This window comes from Grammomys surdaster, unplaced genomic scaffold (assembly GCF_004785775.1).
Source record: "Grammomys surdaster isolate TR1022 unplaced genomic scaffold, NIH_TR_1.0 169, whole genome shotgun sequence".
In the NCBI taxonomy this organism is placed as follows: domain Eukaryota; kingdom Metazoa; phylum Chordata; class Mammalia; order Rodentia; family Muridae; genus Grammomys; species Grammomys surdaster.
Window position 1 is genome coordinate 5697055 of NW_021604617.1, and position 19625 is coordinate 5716679.

General features: G+C 45.7%; 1 protein-coding gene across 1 annotated transcript in view; it reads left to right on the forward strand.

The window, feature by feature from the left end:
- Rftn1 (raftlin, lipid raft linker 1) overlaps nucleotides 1–19625 on the forward strand; it is a 202357-nt gene that overhangs the window by 120209 nt on the left and 62523 nt on the right. The window contains exon 5 of the mRNA XM_028766787.1: nucleotides 16332–16707. Coding sequence (XP_028622620.1) covers nucleotides 16332–16707 — 376 coding nt within the window. The remainder of the gene's footprint in view (nucleotides 1–16331; nucleotides 16708–19625) is intronic.

Consider the following 19625-nt stretch of genomic DNA (forward strand, 5'->3'; position numbering starts at 1 on the left):
TTTTTTTTTTTTAATTTAGAAATGAGCACTGCTGTCAGTCAACTGATCTGTTTCTGAGAGATGTCTAAATTTGGAGTGATACATTTGTTAGATCAGTCTTGACTTCGGTGTTTCAAAGAATGGAAACTAGGGAAGATTATCACTGTGGGGGTGGCCTGGTGACATAGAGAAGACCAGAGAACAGAAGCCACCAGTTATTACACTTGGCGGCTGAGAAATAAAAGAAAACAGAATAAAGTTCCATGTAACTCACCTCTGACTCCAGCTTCAGCGGCAGCCCGTGGCTGTGTCCACACCTAGTCGCAAAGGCAATGAGAAATAGGGGCGGTAATGGTTCAGGTGACAGGAATGTTAGTCTAGGGGGGAAAGGATTGTGGTGCGGGATATGCGAAGTAGATATTTAAAAACTATCCAAAAATACAGAAAAACTTGAAAAAGTAAGATACTTAGACATATTCCCGGTGGAAACAGTGTTTGATGGAACTGTTCATTGTTTGGTGTAGAAACTTTACTTTCAACAGCTTCCCATTTTGAATATGAGGCAGTTGTATCTCTAACTGAGCTACTCCCTAGAGTGATGGAAGCTTCTCTCTGTGCTGTCTAAGCCTGGAGCTCAGAGGTGCTGTGACCTGTTCTTTTCCTTGTGTGCCTGAGAAGGTACGAACAGTTCCCCCGTACTGTCAGTCTTGAATAAGACATCATCATTAATTCATGGGCTGCACATTTGTAACGTGTGATAAACAAGAAGCAAGCCTGGGTTTGTAATAGTGTCAGCCTCAATGCAGGGCAGTGTGTTTTTCTCAAGGGTATCCACCTGCATCCACAGTTTGGATTCAGCACCACAAACCGAGAGGCTAATGACTTTACTCATAGCCCTGAAGGCCCACTCCTGAGGAACATTTGCATTCTCTTTGTTTACATTTCTGCATATTTGAAGGTACTGCTAAGTCAGTCTTTTATGGAGGACTTGTTTACTTGAAGAAGTCACTAAGTCACTTATGGATGCTAATTAGAGAGGATCTTTGTATTTCAAAGGATGTTAAGTGGGGTGTGGTGACTCATACCTGCAATCTCCCTACTCAGTAGGCTGGCCTACAAAGTGAGAAGCTGCCTCAGAAAACCAAGGAAGGATGCTGCCTGTGTTGGGGAAGAAGTAAGAGAGACACAGAGAAGTATAGAGGTCTGATAATATGTGTCTGCCACCTAGGGATATTGTCTTATAACAATAATAACCATTGGTTTGCCCCAAAGTCTTCAAGTAGGGCAGAGGGAGCCACATGAGCTACCACTGGGTGGCATGGTGTTGGGGATCTACCTTCAGGGTGTGGTACCCTCAGGACTGGAAGGTATATGCTACTTATTGCTCTGCCTACTTAAACCATGACAGTCCCTAAAAGAACAAGGTTGAAGTTCATGGAATTTGTAGGATCTGCCTCAAATGTCACTTGATCCTCCACTTCACTCACTGAAGAGGTGTCACAGACACCCACACTGACGGGAGCACAGGACTCTTGTGAAAACACCATTTCTTGGTGTGGGCTCGGAGGGTTCTGGTTCATCACATGGACTTGAGAGAAATGATTGTCCCCATCTTGGGGAAAACAGCTTGTCGCACGGGGGCTCTGATGCAATGAGGTCATGTTCAGTCCATTCTACTAGGCAAGACCAGGGCCGTGCAGAGTAAAATCGATTGCATAGAACAACAAAAAAGAAGTTAAGAAGTGGAGTGTTCAACTATCACTGAGGAAGGGAGAAACAGTCGCCCCGGGGGATAAACCCCCCAAATTGATTACCCACTTTCAAGTAGTCATCTCTGGAATCATATCCATGCAAGCAACACTGAGTGTATCAGCAGGTTACATTTATCTCTCTATCATTTATATGAAGACCTCCACTCAGGGGAGACCCTCACTCAAGTCTCGGGATGACACAACCATCTAATAACTCGCAAGACACTGAAACTGGATGCAAACCTCAAAAGGCTTTATTTCTGGATTTCGGGGTATCAGTTGACTGAGGCCGACACTCACAAGGGGAGCGTCGACCCCAAGGCTTGGGAGCGAGGAGAAAACCTAAAACCAGGGTGAGGAGGGGGCGAGGGGGTTGTTAAGGAGACATAATCATTAAAAATAGAGAAGAATTCCAGAGGAAACCAACCTACGTGAGTCAGGGTCATGTGAAGAACACTCTGTATACCTATTCTTCTCAAAAATGTGGTCCTGCCCTGTCACTGCGGCCTTGCCCTCTCATTGTGGTTACCAGCTCCCTGGTTCCACCTAGCTGACTTGTATTCTTCTCTTTTTGTGGTTAGCCAGTTCCCGTAACTGGCCGGTCCACATTCTTAGCCTGCTTCAGAGAACATTTTCCATGCCTTTTAAGGAAAAACCTAAAGAAGAACCTATGTATATTTTATAAAATGATCTTTATAATTTTTCATTCTATATATACTTATGTGTATTGACAGCAGATAAAGGAGAAGAACCATGAACTTAAGAGGGAACGGGAGAGGGTAACATGTAAGGTCGGGTCAGGAGTGGGGGAAAGGGAACAGGAGTAGATAATGTGATTATCTTTCAATTTAAATATATGTATATGTTTGAAAATAAGTTGAATATTAAATGTAAGCATTTCTGGAGAGATAAGTAATAATCTTTTAAACTGTGTATAGCCCCAGATCTCAGCTCCTTCCCCCAAATAACCTGTTGTTACACAAAGGGGCCTCCATCTTCATGGTGTATAACACTTTCTCAAGTCACTTCCGTCTTCCAAAACCAACTCCTGTTCCTCAGGGTATTTACAGAGGAACAATAAAACACTCAGTTTTTTTTTTTTTTTTCAGCACATCGTAATAGAAACCAGTTCCAAGTCCCTCGTTTAATGGTGGCATTTACCCGGGAACATTGAGGCGCCATTAAAGCCACACAGTGTATTTGTTAGTTTGGACTCAAGGGCAATTTTTTTTTTTAAATAGGTCTTTAAACCAAGGGTTAAGCCAAGCATAATGATGCAGAGTCTCGACATTTTGTTAAAGTGCCCTTTAGTCATGTCATGGAAGACTCTGTGAATGGGGGATGCTGAGGGAAAGTCACAGTGCTGGATAGTCAAGCATTGAGGTGTGAAGGCAAGCATCTGCTCCTGCTCACACTCTCAGAGCTCATGCCTCTGCCTCACTGCTGAGCTTTGACTTCCATGAAGACGCTAAAGATAGATTTCTAGAAATTCCCCGGAGTTCTAGTAAGCCCCTGATATTCAGAGACAACCCAGCTTGCTCTCTCAGGTCACTGGTGTTACTGAAATGTAAAATTGGGGCTGCTGACTCAGCAGATCCCAATGCTGGCTGGCTGGCTGGCTGGCTGGCTGGCTGGCTGTTTGGGGATATTTAAGGAAGTATGTTACTTTATCTACACAAAGCCCAGGTTGGGAAGCTGCTCACCCTGACAGTAAGTACTCAGGCTAACACTGCTGCCACTTTCTTCTTCTTGAAGACTGATTTGAGTGGTTAAAAGATGATTAGAAACCCAGGGTAACGTTGTGCTTCTTTTTCTTAATAATGCTCTTAAGATGTATGTCCCTGAGCCTTGAAATTTCTGCAGTTACTCTGGGTCTGAGTTCCCCTTTTTCTAAAAGAATGATAGGAATAGTCTAGGGTGATATTGCACACCTGTAACCTCAGCACTTGCAAAGCAGAAACAAGAGGATTTTGAGTTAAAGGCTAGCCTGGACCACTTTAGTAAATTATAGGATGGCTTGTACTTTAGAGAAAGACTTTGTTTCCAAAAACCAGAGAAAGAAGCTAGGAATAACCAATACTATGTAGGTTTTCAGAATCTCAAATGAACATATTTTCAAATCGCCTGGCCTCTATTCTAGGTTGCTTTCTGTTGCTGTGATAAATGTTGAGCAAAACCAACTTAGGGGAGGAAAGGGTGCCTTTTGTTTACATGTCCCAGTCCCAGTCCATCATAAAGAGATGTCAGGGCAGGGGCTGAAACAGAAGCCATGGGGTATCACTGCTTACTGGCACTGGTATGCAATACTACCCCAGGCTCTTCCTCCATGGCTCAATCAGCTTGCTTTTTTCTTACAGCCAAGGACCACCCTTGCACAGGGATGGCACCATCCACACCAGTAATAATTAATCAAGAAAATGTCCCCTAAAGACTTGCAGGCTGTCTGATGAAGACATATTCTCAATTGAGGTTTTCTCTTCCCAGGTGACTCTATCTGTGTCAAGTTGACAGAAAAATAAAAATAAAATTAAAAACTAACCAGCCCAGTCCCCATGGTGATCAGCTTTAAGTGTTACCTTGACAAAACCTAGAGTCACGTAGGAAGAGATCCTTCGCTGAGGGATTATCTAGATCATGTGGGTTTTGGAGCTTGTCTGGAGGGTTGTCTTGACTGTTAATTGAAGTCCCAGCCCACTATGGGCAGCACTAGTCCCTAGACAGAGGCTCATGAACACTGTAAGAGAGGAGAAAGCTAGCTGAGAGCAAATAAGATAGGCCTGCATGCATTTATTTCTCTCTGCCCTTGACCACAGATACGTTGTGACTAGCTCTTCCCACTATTAACTACTAAGTTCCTGCCTTGGCTTCTCCTTAATGATAGACTTTGACCTTAAATTGTGTGATAAAGCTTTCTCTTCTATTCTTAAGCAAATGTATGAGTACTTGTTACATATACACATGTGTCCAGGTGCTGGGACTTAACAGAGAACACAAAAGGCCAAGCTGCTATCCCCACAGGGCTTTTTTGTTCAGTTGATAAACAAGTCATTGGAACCCTGTGGGGAACAGTATCCAAGACAGAGGAATCTGCAAGTGCTGAGACCTCTTCAAGAGGAACAGGCTTTGAAAGATAGAAAAGCCAGGGTCCGTGAGGATGGTAGGAGTAAATGAGGCTGGGACACAGCCTGAGATGTGGACAAGCCCCAGTTCTGGAAGGTTAAAGGACTGGACTCTGAAGAGTGGAGTCAGCAATTGGAGTCTGTTGGAGAGTTAAAAGCAAGCCACTTTTCTCACACACAAACCACTGTGGCTGATGTGAGTGCTATGAATCGGTGGTTATAGAGGAATAAAAACAGCAGAAGCCCATGAAACTAGGGAGGAGCACTTCAGGGAGATAGCCTGCCAAGAGTCGGATGGGTAGTAGGACCCAAAAGGACCTGTGGGATTTGACAATGTAGCGGTCACAGGGTGGCTGTGTGTAGGTTTCAGATTTGGAAGCAGAGCCCAGTCAGGCATTCAGGAGACACTCAGTGAGGTGTGGGCAGGGCCCACTTCCTGTTGCTGCTGCTCATTGGTTTCTTTTCTTCTTTTGTTCTGGTTTTGAGACTTGAGCCTGGGGCTTCACCACTGTGAAGAAAGTCCTTGCCATTTGAACCATATACTTTTAAGTGATAGGCTGACCTTTACTATATGTCATGTGGGAAGAGCTAGTTAGTATATGAAGGAAAAAAGCCATCAGTGTGAGTGGGTTCATAACTGGCCAAGGACACACTGATACAGGAGACATAGAAAACAGGGAAGTCTGTAGTAGGTAGGTTTGGTACTGCTATGTATTCAAATGCTCAATACTGTATCGAGATCTGGTTGCTCCAAGAAGAGCAGACCTCACGTATGCCAGCTTTTGTTGTGTAAACTTTGCCCCCTTAAATTAACCCTGTTTGGTTAATAAAGATGTTTATAGCTAGACAGAAGAGAGGTAGGCAGGGATGAAGATTCCTGGGCTTGGGATCATATGCAGGAACCAGGAAATGGAGAGGAAGGAGGAAGAAGTTGCCATGGGGTAGATGGATTATGAGCACAGGGTCATGAGGGGTGGTCTGTTGGAATAGGAGTGGCCCAGGTGGAATATGGCAAGTAATGTTTTGGGGTTATTGACAAAATCATAAAGGTATGATATCTACCCAGATCTAGTGCTTTTAAGTTTATTATAAATACAAAAGATTTTGTGTCTTTTATTTGGGAACTATATAGTCAGTCATAGTTGGGTAAGAAACTCCCAAGTAATATTTACCACAACATTTTGGCTCCCAATATGGGACACCATATATAAAAGTTAAGTTGTTCTTCCTCCCAGCCCCATGCTCCCAGAAATAAAATGCAGACTCAGAATGTATTTACAGATACCTTGGCCATATAGAGGACCTCTATTGGTTTTCTCTGGCTAGATCAGAATTTAATATAACCCATTTATCCTAATCTACATTCTGCCATATGGCTGGTTACCTGTGCTCAAGCGACATGGATCTGTACTCCTCACATTGTCCCTGGAAAATCTCTAGCACCTGGCACCATCCCAGAATCCTTTTGGTCTACCAGTGTCCCACCTCCTATTTCCTGTCTAAGCCATAGGCCATCACACTTAGTATTGACAGGTATAACATCCATACAGGGACAGGATATTTCCTCTGCACTTCCCCTCTTTAGTCCCATAAGACCCTTTTCTTTCAAATATAAACTGAATACAATCATAACAATTATGAAGACTATCAGAGAAGTCCTTGTGATTGACTAGAAGATCACCATGGTTGCCTTTGATATCTCTGGCTCTGAGGATAGAAGATGTGTTTTGTAGAGGAAGATTGGCCCTAAGAGGAAGTCTAAAATGCCTGTTTATAGATCTGCCCATATGTTAGATGGGAGGCGTTGGCCTTCTTTAGAACAATCAGTCGTCTATGTACCTTTCAAAATAGCTCCGTGGGCCTTCCCTCCTGGAGGTGTTTAACTCCATGACAGTTTTCTTGACGTATTCCAGCACATTCCTGACATGCTAGCATCATTAAAAATTCTTTTTAAAGTGTTTCGTATGCATGTGTGCATCAGTGTGTGTGTGTGTGCGTGTGTATGTGCACCTTACAGGTTGTTGTAACTCATGTAAGTTCTGGGAACTGACCTCCTGGCCTCTGCAAGAGCGACACATGCTCTTACCTACTGAGTCGTCTCTTCAGTCTCAATCCTAGCATCATTAGTTGCTATGGGCAATGATAAACGGCTGTTTAACGTGTCAGAGTCCACAGCTACGTCTCCAGGTTAGCAGACTCCTGCCTTTCTGGTCATCCGTGGTACTTCTTGCACCCTGAGCATGACTCTTAAGAGAAGGTACTAAACTGTGACTTCAGGCTCCCAGCCTCTTTCATAGGTCTCCCATCTGCTCACCCGTGACGCCACCCGCCACCACACTATCCTGCCTAGCACACCATCCTGCTCACCTCATCCTGCAGATACAGCCTGCTCCCTGACATTGTCTTGATTGTCTTCCTACTGCTAGAAAGCCGTGACACCACACCGTAGAGTAAAATGTCCACATTCCAAATACTCTAGAGTCATTCAGAGCTAGCCCAGATACTTCATAGTATAGGATACAGTTGAGGCAATGGTAATTTAAATGCGTGTGGTAAATGAAAACACTGATGAGTGTTAATGAGAACCACATGGGCTCTGCCGCCAGGCCGCCTGGGTTTCACTGTGACTTGCCTTTACTCATTGCTGGATGACACTGGGCAATTTGCTCATCTCGGTTTGCCTCCATTTTCAAATCTGCAGCATGAGTATTACAAGGAAATGCATGTATATGATTGTTTTACTCATTAGCTGGACACGATCTAGAATCACCCAAAAATCAAATCCTAATGGGGGATTATCTAGATCAGGTTGGCCTGTGGACAAGTCTACAGAAGACCAAAGACATCTTAATTATGTAAACTCAAGTGGATAGGACCATTCCCTGGGCTTTGGCGCCTGGACTGCATAGGAGGAAATGAGCTTAGTGCAGGCACGCAAGCATTCATTCTCTCTCTGTTCTTCACTGTGATGCTATTAGCTGTTTAAACTTCCTGCTGGCTTGAGCTTGACTTCTCAGTGTCGTCGGACTGTGACCTGAGACTGTGAGCCCAACTAAACCCTTTCTCCCCTGATGTGCCTTTGTCACAGCAACAGAAATGATATCAGGTCAGTGGGCTTAAGGATTAAGAAAATGAATCCAGTGTTTGTTCTTCCTGCAGAGTTTACGATACTTCCTCAGTAGTTCACCGTGACTAGCTCCAAACCATTTCTGTGTGCATAGATTCCAGCTGTGGGGGAAGGTGTTATACCACTATGACTCAGACAAAAGAAACAAACTAAAGTATGTTACATATTTGAATCAACCACATGTGTGCTCAGCTCTTTAATGGCCAAGTGCTGTGCTAGACTAGTGGGAGTGCGTCAGAGGTGGTGGCCAACTTGGCTGGGAGGAGCTGGGTTCCAGAGAGTGTTTATGATGTCTTGAGCAGACCTGGTGGAGATCTACACATTCTCTTGGAAGTAGATAAATGCTCTGTCTATGCCAGACAAGTCATTCCGTAGAGTAATGGAGCAGAAACAGTCTTGACCAAAAATATGTCAACGTGCTGGATACCAGTTTAGCTACTCAGTTTTGTTTGCCCTAAATATCAGTTGTTTTTTGTAGCATTTGCCTCTTATTCTCTGATGCACATGTTTCTGTAAGCTGGTCATGAAGAAGCTGCAAGCTTCACTTCTCGTCACGTGACGTATACATGAACAATATCCAAGTTTATTTTGTCTGCCTTGAAACAGTATTTCTTGACAATCACTTTATTCAGTTATGTGGTTTCCTTGGTAAACACTCTGCAACCTGGCCAGTGCTGATTGACCCGGAAGTGCACATCTGACCTAAGCCTGGCCAGATTTTTTTCTCTGAGATTTTTTTTTTAATTTAAAAGTTTAATTTTTTTGATAATACCATTCATGAGTACTGCATATCATTTATACTCTACCAGCTCCCCCTTCCCGTATCTCTCCTACTCTGTCCTAAGTTTATAACCTTGTCTGTAATTACCATTACACACACACACACACACACACACACACACACACCCCTACCTCTATTTAGTGTTGCTCATACAGGCATAGGTGTCCAGAGATGACCACCTGGGATGAGAGGATGGAGTCTCTTTCACTTTAGCAGCTATTAATTTCTTATAGCTTTTTATTTGGGGGTGGAGGTTTGTGAGATTTCCCCTATTTGTGTTATATATGGACTAGTATTGGGATTATGCAGGTTGCATTTAGGCAGCCATATTGTTGAGTTTACATGTGCATCTGTGTCATGTCAAGATCGGCGCAGGTGCCCTGGTCTGCTGGCCCTTGCATCTTCTGTGATTTTTTCCTGAGCCCCCCGTGTAGGGTTTGTGTTGTAGATGAACCAAGGATGCCAGGTCCCTGCAGTATTTCCCTGTGGGTAACAGGAAGTTTACGATTTCTGTCTCTGGTGTCTAAGCTATTGGCAGACAAAGTGGTAAGTTGGCAGTGGTCATGTCTTTTGCTGTATGAAAAAATTTGCCATAGATAAGAAGACCAATGCCAACAAATAGAAGTGGGCGGTGGAGTGTCGTGGAGGACATTTTCTGGCAGGGCTGTTCCAGGTCTAAGCCAAGACCTTGGTCTACCCACTCTGTGGAAGCTCTAGTATGCCTCGCCTCTGGCCCCAAGCCCTGGAACCTCAACTCCGCCTACTTCTCTTCTGCCCAGTTATTGGCTGTCCAGCCTTTTAGATTAACCAATCAACTTTAAACTTGAGAACAGGGTTTACACAACAAAGGCCAGTGCATATGAGAATGCACTCCTCTGGACAGGAAATAGATCTTGTTGTTCAGAGTTTAGCATCTGTATACTTAGCACCAGATCAACCTCCAACATTTGACCACTGAGCAATCTTTCTAGCCCCTTCCTTTTGTTTTTAAGGAGGTTTGGTTTTCTGGGCTACTACAGAACGCCACGTGCTTTCTCTCAACTCACCCTTACTAAGAGGATCAAACGCAACCCACTGGGGATCTCGGAACTAGCAGGAGGCATCTCAAACTGAGTATGGGCAGTTCAAGAAAAATGAAACGGTTAACTCTTGAGGGTTTCTCAGATGGTATGGCACACGGGGATGGTAGAGTAATGATTTGGCACCCAGGATGGAAGAGTGGCGCCATTTTTGTTTCTCTAAAACCTAGTCTCATCCATTATAGTAGGGGTTCATGGTGGGAATAAGATGGCTGGTCGAATGATTGGGTAAATGAGCATGACCGCTCTCCTGTTAGAGACAGTCAGCTGATTTGAGGAGTAACCAATAAGATGCAATGCTTTAGGACTTTAGGTTGCGTGGCCAAGATTCGTCCCTAGAAGTCTGGGTCACGGAGAAAAGACCACCAGCACCACGCATCTCTGTGGTTCCTCCTCGTGGCCTGTTCACGTGCAGGCAGGCGAGCCTGGCAGTGCACTCTGTTAAGAAGCTAAGTGTTAATACATCCCCAGAGGCAGCTTCAGATGGGAGCTCGAGTCCTTGTTATTTTGAGGCCGGCTTTTCAGAAAGCTGCCTCAGTGACAAAAGTGGGAAGGGCTGTGTGCATGTGATAAAATATTCACCGTAAAGACTCATGGAAACTGCAACCCAGAACAGCAGATTTTTGTGCCTAATCCTGACATACACAGTTAGTCCGTAGCTCTGTTTGACGTGGTTCCCAACAGGGGCCCATGAGTTATGAGGAGGGCTAGAATGGACAGTAGTCCTTTCTAAGGAGTATTTGGGGTATAGTATATGCCCCAGACTCTTTCTATCACTTTGTATTTTTAAATTTAAAAATTATGCGTGTGAATTGTGGGCTTACACAAGAGTGCGGGGGTGCCTGCAGATGCCAGAAGACTATATTGTATCATTGTGTCATTTCAGGTGTGGGTGTTAGGAACTAAACTCGAGTCATTTGTAAGAGCAGTATAGACTCTTAACCACCGAGCCTCTTCTCCAGGCCTCCACCATTTGCCATTTGATATATCATACTTGACAGCAGCTATATACCAGGTAGAACTTCCAGTCATTACAGAAATCTTCTAGATATGTACCAACCAGTAGTGTTGTCACTACTGATGACTAAGGAATTGAATGTTTTTATTTGAATTAATTTTATAGACACATATGGCTACTAAGTAGCTGTTCTACTGGATTAAAAAGGAAAGCTCTTTTAATGTTTTTTTCGAGCAGTAACTTTTAATTCTCAGTGTTAATCAGCTGATGATTTACAGGCATTCATCAGGCTTATCATAAAAATAGATACTCCAATAATTTGTTAAAAATAAGTCAACCATCTGTAGCTCTAACTTCCCTTCAACAGGATGGAGCCTTTCTCAACACAGAGTGGAGGAGAGTTTGTTATCTGGGTAGAAGAAAGCACCAAGACCCTTTGGTCTCACACAGCCCCTCCCTAGGTCCTAGAGTTAATGAATAGAGCACATGGCCATAAATCCTTCAGCTGATTGGTTGAGGCCCACTACTTGGCAGAACTGACTGACTTCATGGAAAGTCAGCTGGTTATAAATATCAACCATACCTTTAACTTACTGGTTTAGCAACACCTAAGTTAGCATAATATTTTACCAAACGACTGATCACCCTAGTATAGACAGGGTGACAAAATTAACTGTGGTACCTCTCTTGTTGGGTTCAGATGACAGCCTTGAAGTTGTCTCTGACCTTTGCCTGTGGCACTATGTGGCTTGTCCCATCGATCTCATGTGTGAGCAGAGGCTTTGTGATAATAGTCCCATGTTATGTACAGCTGTTACGACTTACGCAGTGAACTTGACCCATGTCCCAGTTCTCAGTGGCTTCACTAAATACTCTAAATATAGATAGCCATTCTAAAACTGAATAACCACCAGTTCATCTAAGATATCCTAGGAATTCGGTGTGTGTGTGTGTAATAAAAATTATTTCTTGGCTATATAACCAAAGTTGATTTTTTTTCAATAAATTGAGACTCATATAATTAAATTTCAAGATATATCTTTTCTCTGACATCCTGATTCCGTTACCATGGAGATTTTTCTAACATGATAGAAAGTGTTGGATTAAGTCTTGGCTCAATCCAAATGGCAGTGCTCTGATACCTACCCAGTAGCCTAAAGACAGCAGAAGTGAGGATGGGGCTGATGTCGCATCAGTGTACGTGGAGGTAGACTTGTGGCCATCTCAGCAGAGGCTGTGTGTGTCAGGGAAAGACTTTCAGACCAGGTTCAATGTGTTCAAGATGAGTTTGGCATTGCTTCTCAGCTCTGGGAAGTTTGACAGGCTTCCTCTGCTGTAAGGGGTTGTTTTAGAGGCCTAATAGAATGCATGCAGATGCACTTCATGGAAGAGTTAGACGGTGTTAATTGCTGTTTTGCGGTAGTCTGGAGGCTCCACAGCTGAGGTGACCAGATTACTCACAACTTTGTCTTCAAACTGATTCGATCTTAGGCTCTTGGAGACTGTGGCAAGGTATGACGTCCTCATGATGTCCAGCTGTAGAGGTGGAGTAAGGTGACCTTGGCTGTGTGCAGCATGGTGAGGGATGGATCTGCCAGGGTGTGGCTGAATGTGTGTAGATAGATAGGGAAGGGTGCAGTAGAGGCAGGAGAGACCCATGTCTCCAGATTCAGAGGTCCAGCCCCTGTGCTCACTGGCTGGATTGCTCAGAACATGCAAGGGCAGTCGGGAGTAAGGCACAAATGTGGGGATACTTAGCACGATCAGTTCTTAAACTATATGACTAGAGTCACCAGGAGACTGAGGAGTGAGGCTCAGGAGAGCCAGGGCTCTAGATGAACCCTGTTCAATATCCAGAATACCCTCCATTATTAAGCATTTGAGACTTGTTCTGTGAAAGAATAAATTTGTTGAAAGAATAAATAAATGAGAAACAACACTGTGCTTGACTAGAGACTTGGTCAGACAACTTTCTGAGAAAGAGAGATGTAAGTAGAGGAACGTACACATTCATGCATTACACGTGTTCACACGCCTGCAGGTATGCATTAAGCATGGCTGCCCAACAGACCATCATCCCACCACTGTGAACATAACAGTGCAGAACACCTCAGGCCTGCTGCAGAGGCCCCTCCTGCATGCCGACACAAGGATATCCTGGACAGACTCCTGAACTACAGAGTTCAACTCGGATTGGCTAATTCAGTAGGTCTAAGGTATCTGAGAATCCACAAGGCTCACAAGTTCCCAGGGGACACTGGTGCCCAGGGACCTCGCTTTGAGAACACCGGCTGAGAGAGTAAATTCAGTACTGAGTAGTTCAGGGCACGAGGGTCTGAGGTAACCGTGGACTGAGTGTGGAACCTCTCTGTTTCTACTGGATGGTCCCAGCGATCTCTGTGTGGCCGCCAGAGGTCCAGATTGACAGAAGGGTCCAGGAATCATGGCTGACGCTAGTACCTTTGCTAAGCCCTGATCTGTGCACTTACCATATGCTGTCCACCATGAGAAACTCCTGGTTTCTCTGCTTATAGATGACACCGAAACACTGAAAGTTTGTACCACCCACCGCGATTTTCCACACCACTGAGGAACAGGTCGGGCCACTCAGCTGTCTTTCTGAATGCCTTCAAGCCATTCCAATGGCTCCACTGTAAACTTCCATTAAGAAAGGGGCTGCTTTCTCTGTGGTGAGCTGTCTGCCCACTTCATATGAGGACTGCCCAACTTCCTGCCTTTCTCCTTTGCCTGTTTGGCCCGGAAGCTGAGAGCTACGCTTCGTGGGGAGTGGCTTTCCTTAGCCTTACGTGAGGTCTTTAATGTGATTACTTCCTCACTCTTTGCTTTTAAAGCTTTGTGGTATCTTTCAGAAGCTTTCCAAAATAATTTCGAATAGGTGGATATCATAGATTAATAACTGAAAGGAGGGATTTTGGGGACTCCCCCCCACACTTTCTCGTGGTGTACTTTGAAGAGGAATCTGAATCAGCAGTAGGCCAGTGCCCATGAGCAGTGGTGATGGTTGTTTTGAGTTGAACTGAGGGGTAACTAGCTGATGGTAGACCATAAGTGTGCATGTGCATGTCTGTGTGTGTGTGTGTGTGTGTGTATGTGGTGAGAGGTTCTTTTCAGAACAGCTAATACTGTGACTGTGGGTAATACCGCTGTATTGGCTGGGGATCTGGGTAGAATAAGGGGACATGAAGAAAGGTAAGGAGTGTAGGTGTCCCCCTACCCCCTCAGCTAGTCATGAGAGCTGCTCTAAATTGCCAGGAAGGACTAAAACCCCAGAATGTGACAGCCAAGATCAAGTTTGTCTCTCTCTTTCTTTCTTTCTTTCTTTCTTTCTTTCTTTCTTTCTTTCTTTCTTTCTTTCTTTCTTTCTTTAGGTTTTTTGAGACAGGGTTTCTCTGTGTATCCCTGGCTGTCCTGGAACTCACTCTGTAGACCAGGCTGGCCTCAAACTCAGAAATCTGCCTGCTTCTGCCTCCCAAGTACTAGGATTAAAGGCGTGAGCTACCACTGCCCGGCTTCAAGTTGTGTTTCTTCCTGAGGTTGTTCCCCTCGGGTTTTACTCATAGTAACAGAAAGCTGACTAAAAGCCCAGGGCACATAGCTGACATGCACAGATTTACAACCCTGAGAAGCCCTAATTCTGTCTCAAGTCTGTTTTGGCCCAGGCCTGGCTGTGAACTCTGGCTCCCCACTGAGAGCTTACAGCTTTCACCTCCAGGCCTCACCTAAAATGGAGACAATGAGAACAGGGTGTCAATGTCAGGACAGTGCCCAGCCCATAGCAGGTGCCCAGTAAGCCTGCTATTGCTAGTGCTTTGCCACAGGCTACACTTCATAAAAAGACCAGTGTGTACATCTGCAACTGCTGTAGATTTTGTTTTCTAGAATTTTCTGTGTAGAACCAAGACAACACAGTGTAACCTAGGATAGTTGGTCTGAGGAGGGCTACAGAGGTCACTTCTCCAGTAGCTCCATGCTGGTACTTTTTTTTTTTTTTTTTTCTGATTCCTGGTTATAGCTGAGCACTGCAGAAGCCTTGAGGGTTCCTGAGATCACCCACTTAGCAGTCAGAGACTAAGATTTCCATGGTTCAGAGGCTCTCCTCCGTGCTCATTGGTCCCATGGATTTTGAGCATCCTTGCTGGGGAAATCTCCGAAGGACCACCTCCTAGTTTCAGCTGATTTGCTTGGTTTCATTATGCTATCACTTCCAGTTTTTCTTTCAGTGTCTTTCCTACTAAACTCAACTGCCTGGGGCCAGTTTCACGGAGAGGTCATGTGTCACACGATGCCTTGTCTATAGATGGTCATGGTCGTGTTCCTTTTTTGAGCTCAGGGAGTGAGAGGGAATAGCTTATTGGTTCCTTGCATGAGATGTTATGTACCGAAGCTTGGGGATCTGAGGGCCTAGTATTAGCTGTGGGTCAGGGGTGGGTACTCTGAGGGTACAATGGCTTCCTTCAGGCCTGAGGGCAGGCAGCAATGGGACGGATCCCCCTCAGATTCTCCACCTAGGTCCTCTGCCTAATGTACTGCCTACAGGAGGAGGCTGTCAGGATCATGTGCTGCCACCCAGCAGTGAGGGTGCACAGAGCAGCCGTGCTGAGTCTGTACTCTAGACTCCCGGGCTGGAAGCAGGTGGAGGAGAAAACTATAAACTGTCACCATGTGGACTTTCTGCTTCAGATTCTATTTGTCTGAGCTTACTCTTTCAGAGCCTTTTTCCAGACTCATAAAAAAATGAAATTAAAACATCTAGGGAGATGCTCAGCCGGTAAAAGCGCCTTCCACAAAAGCATGAGGACTGAGTTGGGGTTCCCAGAACCCAGGTTAAAGACAAGACGGAACATGGCGATGCATGCTGTAATTCTACTGCTGGGTGCTGGGTAGAGACACCGGTGGGTCCCTGGAGCTAAACAAATAGATGCATTTCATTGAGAGATTGTTTTTCAAAAATGAAGGTGGCAAGCAATCAAGGAAAGATAAACTTCATATTGCCCTCTGGTCTCTATACTCAAGTGCACACATATGCATTTGTACACACACGTCAAAAAGGGAAAGAAGGAAAAAAAGACATCATGGCACTAAGGGGACAGACTCAGGAGGATGTTTAGTTTGAGGCAAGTTGAGGCTTCATCGTGACACCTTGTCTCAAAAAATTTAAAAAAAAAAAGGAGTAAAGAAGTAACAGAGCAATAAAAATATTTGTTGATCTTGCAGAGGACCTGAGTTCAGATCTCAGCATCTGTGTTAGGCAGCTCATAACTGTGAATAACATGGCATCGACACACACATGCACACGCACGCATGCACACGCACATGCACACACGTACACACACAAATGAGGGAGGGATGGAGAGTGCACTTCAATAAATAACCAAATGCTTAAGTGTTTCCAGCAGTGAGAGACCCACCAGGCCTGACTTGCCCCTTCAGGCCTCTGCAGCTTGTGTTGACACTGGGAATGCACAGGGGTCTCAGTGCCTGGCCGTGTCCCATTTACAATCTCCTTTGTCTCCCAGGTACAGGAGGCTGCAAGTCGAGGCTTGAAGTTCGTTAGTGTGGTGCCTCAGTACCGGTCCTCTGTGAGCTCAGCAGGCAGCAGGCATCTCGCTCCTGTTGCCAACAGTGTTGAAGATACCACGGATGTGAGATACACCTTTGGGGACCATTCACCCTTGGAAAATGATACCCCAAAGGCTGCAGATATGGATGCTGCCACTGTAGGAGTGAACCGAAGATCAGAGCCCAACCCAGGATCCACAGAGGAGATACCCAGCGCCCAGCAGCCTGGAGAAGAGAATGAGGCTGGCGAGTTTCCACTGCGGGATTTGAGGCCAACACTGGATGGATCAGAGGGTGACCCCTCAAATGGGCATGAAGAGCTGCCCTCCAGGAGTAAGTGTCAATGCCAGGGGTTCTGACATGCTTGGGGAGGCTAACGGCTTTTTTAGTATTCCTCGGGGGCCTCTTAGGGAAAAGGAAATGAAATTAGTATGTAGACACAGCAGTACATCAAACAAGAGAAAGTTTATCAAGTGGCTATCTGGGCTTTGCAGCTGTTCACCCACTGCAACTGTGGATTGTGTGGGGTGAGCAGAGCCCAACGAAACTGACTTTCGGGGACTCCAAAAGTGGCTTCTGGTCAAAATAGTCTCATTCAGTGCTCCAGGGTTGCCAGGGACTTCTCCACCCTCACACCCACACAGAGAGTGAACCACTCTCTAGTGAGCTCGGACACTGTGCTGCTGAATGTCTGCCTAACCAAGGGAGTGAGAACTCAGGAGGGCGTACCATGCAAGAGTAGGGTTTCTGCTTGCTTGGATGGAAACATCCTGACTACAAGAAGCACATACAGTTGACAGATGGGCACCATGGAGAAAACACTTTGTCACCACTGCAGGTCTTCTCAGTCAGTGCTAATGGCCATTTGCATTGATGATGTCACAGAACAACCTATCCATAACGGACAGCATTTATTAATACTTCCCAGTTACCAGACTCTGTGCCATCTTCTAAAGGGGCCATCTCTCTGTTCTCTGTGCGTGCTTATGATTCTGGTGAGCTCTCTTACCACTTCCGGCTGGGAGCTGGCAACTCTGGCATAGGACCACAGGTAGGGTTGACACCACTCACGCCACCTCTCTACTTGGTCTTCCCAGTGTAATAGAATGAAAAGTCTTCCTGAAGCCTTCTGTAACTCTGAGTCTCCTTTTCTCTTACTTTTGCCTAGAGATGTGGGTTCTTGTGTTAGCAATGGAGCCTCTCTGGCCTTTGGAAGGTGACCATGAGTTGCCTGACAGTAGAATACCCATGAAGCCGTACTAGGGCATCTTCTGTACCATGTCCCAGTGACCATTTCTGCTCTGTGTTAGCCGGCATTTGAAATTGGTCTCTTGTGAGTGGTACGGGTGCTTGGAGAATAGGGACAGTGAGTTGATTTTATTTTATCTTTTGCTACGACAGTACTCCTTGAGAAGATAATGATGGGACAGTCAGATCTGAAATCTAATGGCAGGGTTTCCCTGAAATGGGGGTGGGGGGAGTGCCTCATTTCTGAGATATAGTAGAAGTATTATTTATTTAAGGCCTTGATTTTGGTTTAGAGCTACTGATATGATTTTTCATTTCACTGAGGTAGACTACCGTCTCACTCTAATAATGGTAGCTCAGGTTTAGATCTGGTGTGAGGGTCCTAGGAAGCTCCATCTTGGGGCTGGGGCCTGAGCATGCTGAATTCTGAAGAGGAGAGTGACTATGGAACCGTGTGGAAGATGAGGGCTCAGGTAGGCATGAAACCCAGAAGGATGGGATACAGCCACTGGAGACAGGCAGCACCATGGATAAGAAACCAGTGTCTGTGTACACTTAGCTAGGTGGGAGTCTTGTCCAGATACATGCCGCTAACTTCCCCCACGTGAACTGTTATTCAGGGCCATAGCTGCCCAGTGCTACCCCTCACAGAATCCTGACTTTTTAGAAGAAATGAGACAGTTAATCCCAAGAGTCTGTCAGGAATGTGGATCCTGTGTTCTAGAACACACCTTTCTCCTAGACCTCAAGAAGGTTCACGTTCTGCGTTTGACCTTTAGCCCTGAGTTCATAGGACACTTCCCAGATGCCCAGTACCCTGTTTCTGCTCTCTGGCTCCTTGCTTCTTTCCGTTGTCCAGGTGCTGCTATGGCTGAAGATTGGAACCAAGCCCTCTCATAATGCCCAGAGCACTGCAGCCTTCGTTTCCTAGGGGATCCTTGTCCTCTTCTGCAAATTCAAATCCTTTGAGCACTGGTGGGTTAATGTGTCATGTAGGCCTCAGTCCAACAGTGAAGTGGAAAGTGGGTTTCCAGCTGGGGATAGGCCAGGGGCTTGGGCCACAAAGCCTATTTTAGTCTCCCTACATACACAGCCACCCCCACCCTGCCTTGCAAGCAGCACTCTCCTTCCCTCTCCAGCTTTTTACAGTCAGTTGGTAGACACAAGTCACGAGTGGAGGGCCTAGGTCCAGTTTTCCCCAGGTGTTATCTCCATTACCCTCTCACCACAACTATGACAGGAGATGCTACTGTGGTTCCCAGATCACAGATAAGGAAAGTTGCCTTCCTGAAGGCTGGACATCCAAGGACCCTGTCTCCACAGGTCAAAGCCCTTATCTGACCCCAGCTTCTCTCCTGAGCCTTTCTCTAGGGAGTTTAGCTGTTTCCTTCCCTGAGGCATCTGTTAACTGCCCTGCCCTGAAAACACTCACAGGGCACCCAACCACAGCTTCATCATCCCATACCCTGCTCAGCTCTCTGCTTGCTGTTCTCTCAGCCCATCCCCAGCCCCCTAAGGAGATTGAAGTGTTTAAGCCTCTTTCTGCCAGGCCTACAAGCACAGCAAGACAATTTAAAAAGATTCCAGAGGTTGCTTCCCTCTTTGCCCCTCCTCTTCCTCTGTTGATTTATTTCCTATGTAGGAAGCAGCTAGCAATAAATCCAGTCAGGGACAGTTCACAGTGGTCTTTCAGGAACTACAGGGAAAATGACTGGGCTGACCCCATCCCTCCATCTTGGTCCAGGTGTTACAGGGAGAGCAGGTGGGCTGACCCCGTCCCTGCATGGTGGTCCAGGTGTTACAGGGAGAGCAGGTGGGTGACCCCGTCCCTGCATGGTGGTCCAGGTGCTACAGGGAGAGCAGGTGGGTTGACCCCATCCCTACATGGTGGTCCAGGTGCTACAGGGAGAGCAGGTGGGTTGACCCCATCCCTATATGGTGGTCCAGGTGTTACAGGGAGAGCAGGTGGGTTGACCCCATCCCTGCATGGTGGTCCAGGTGTT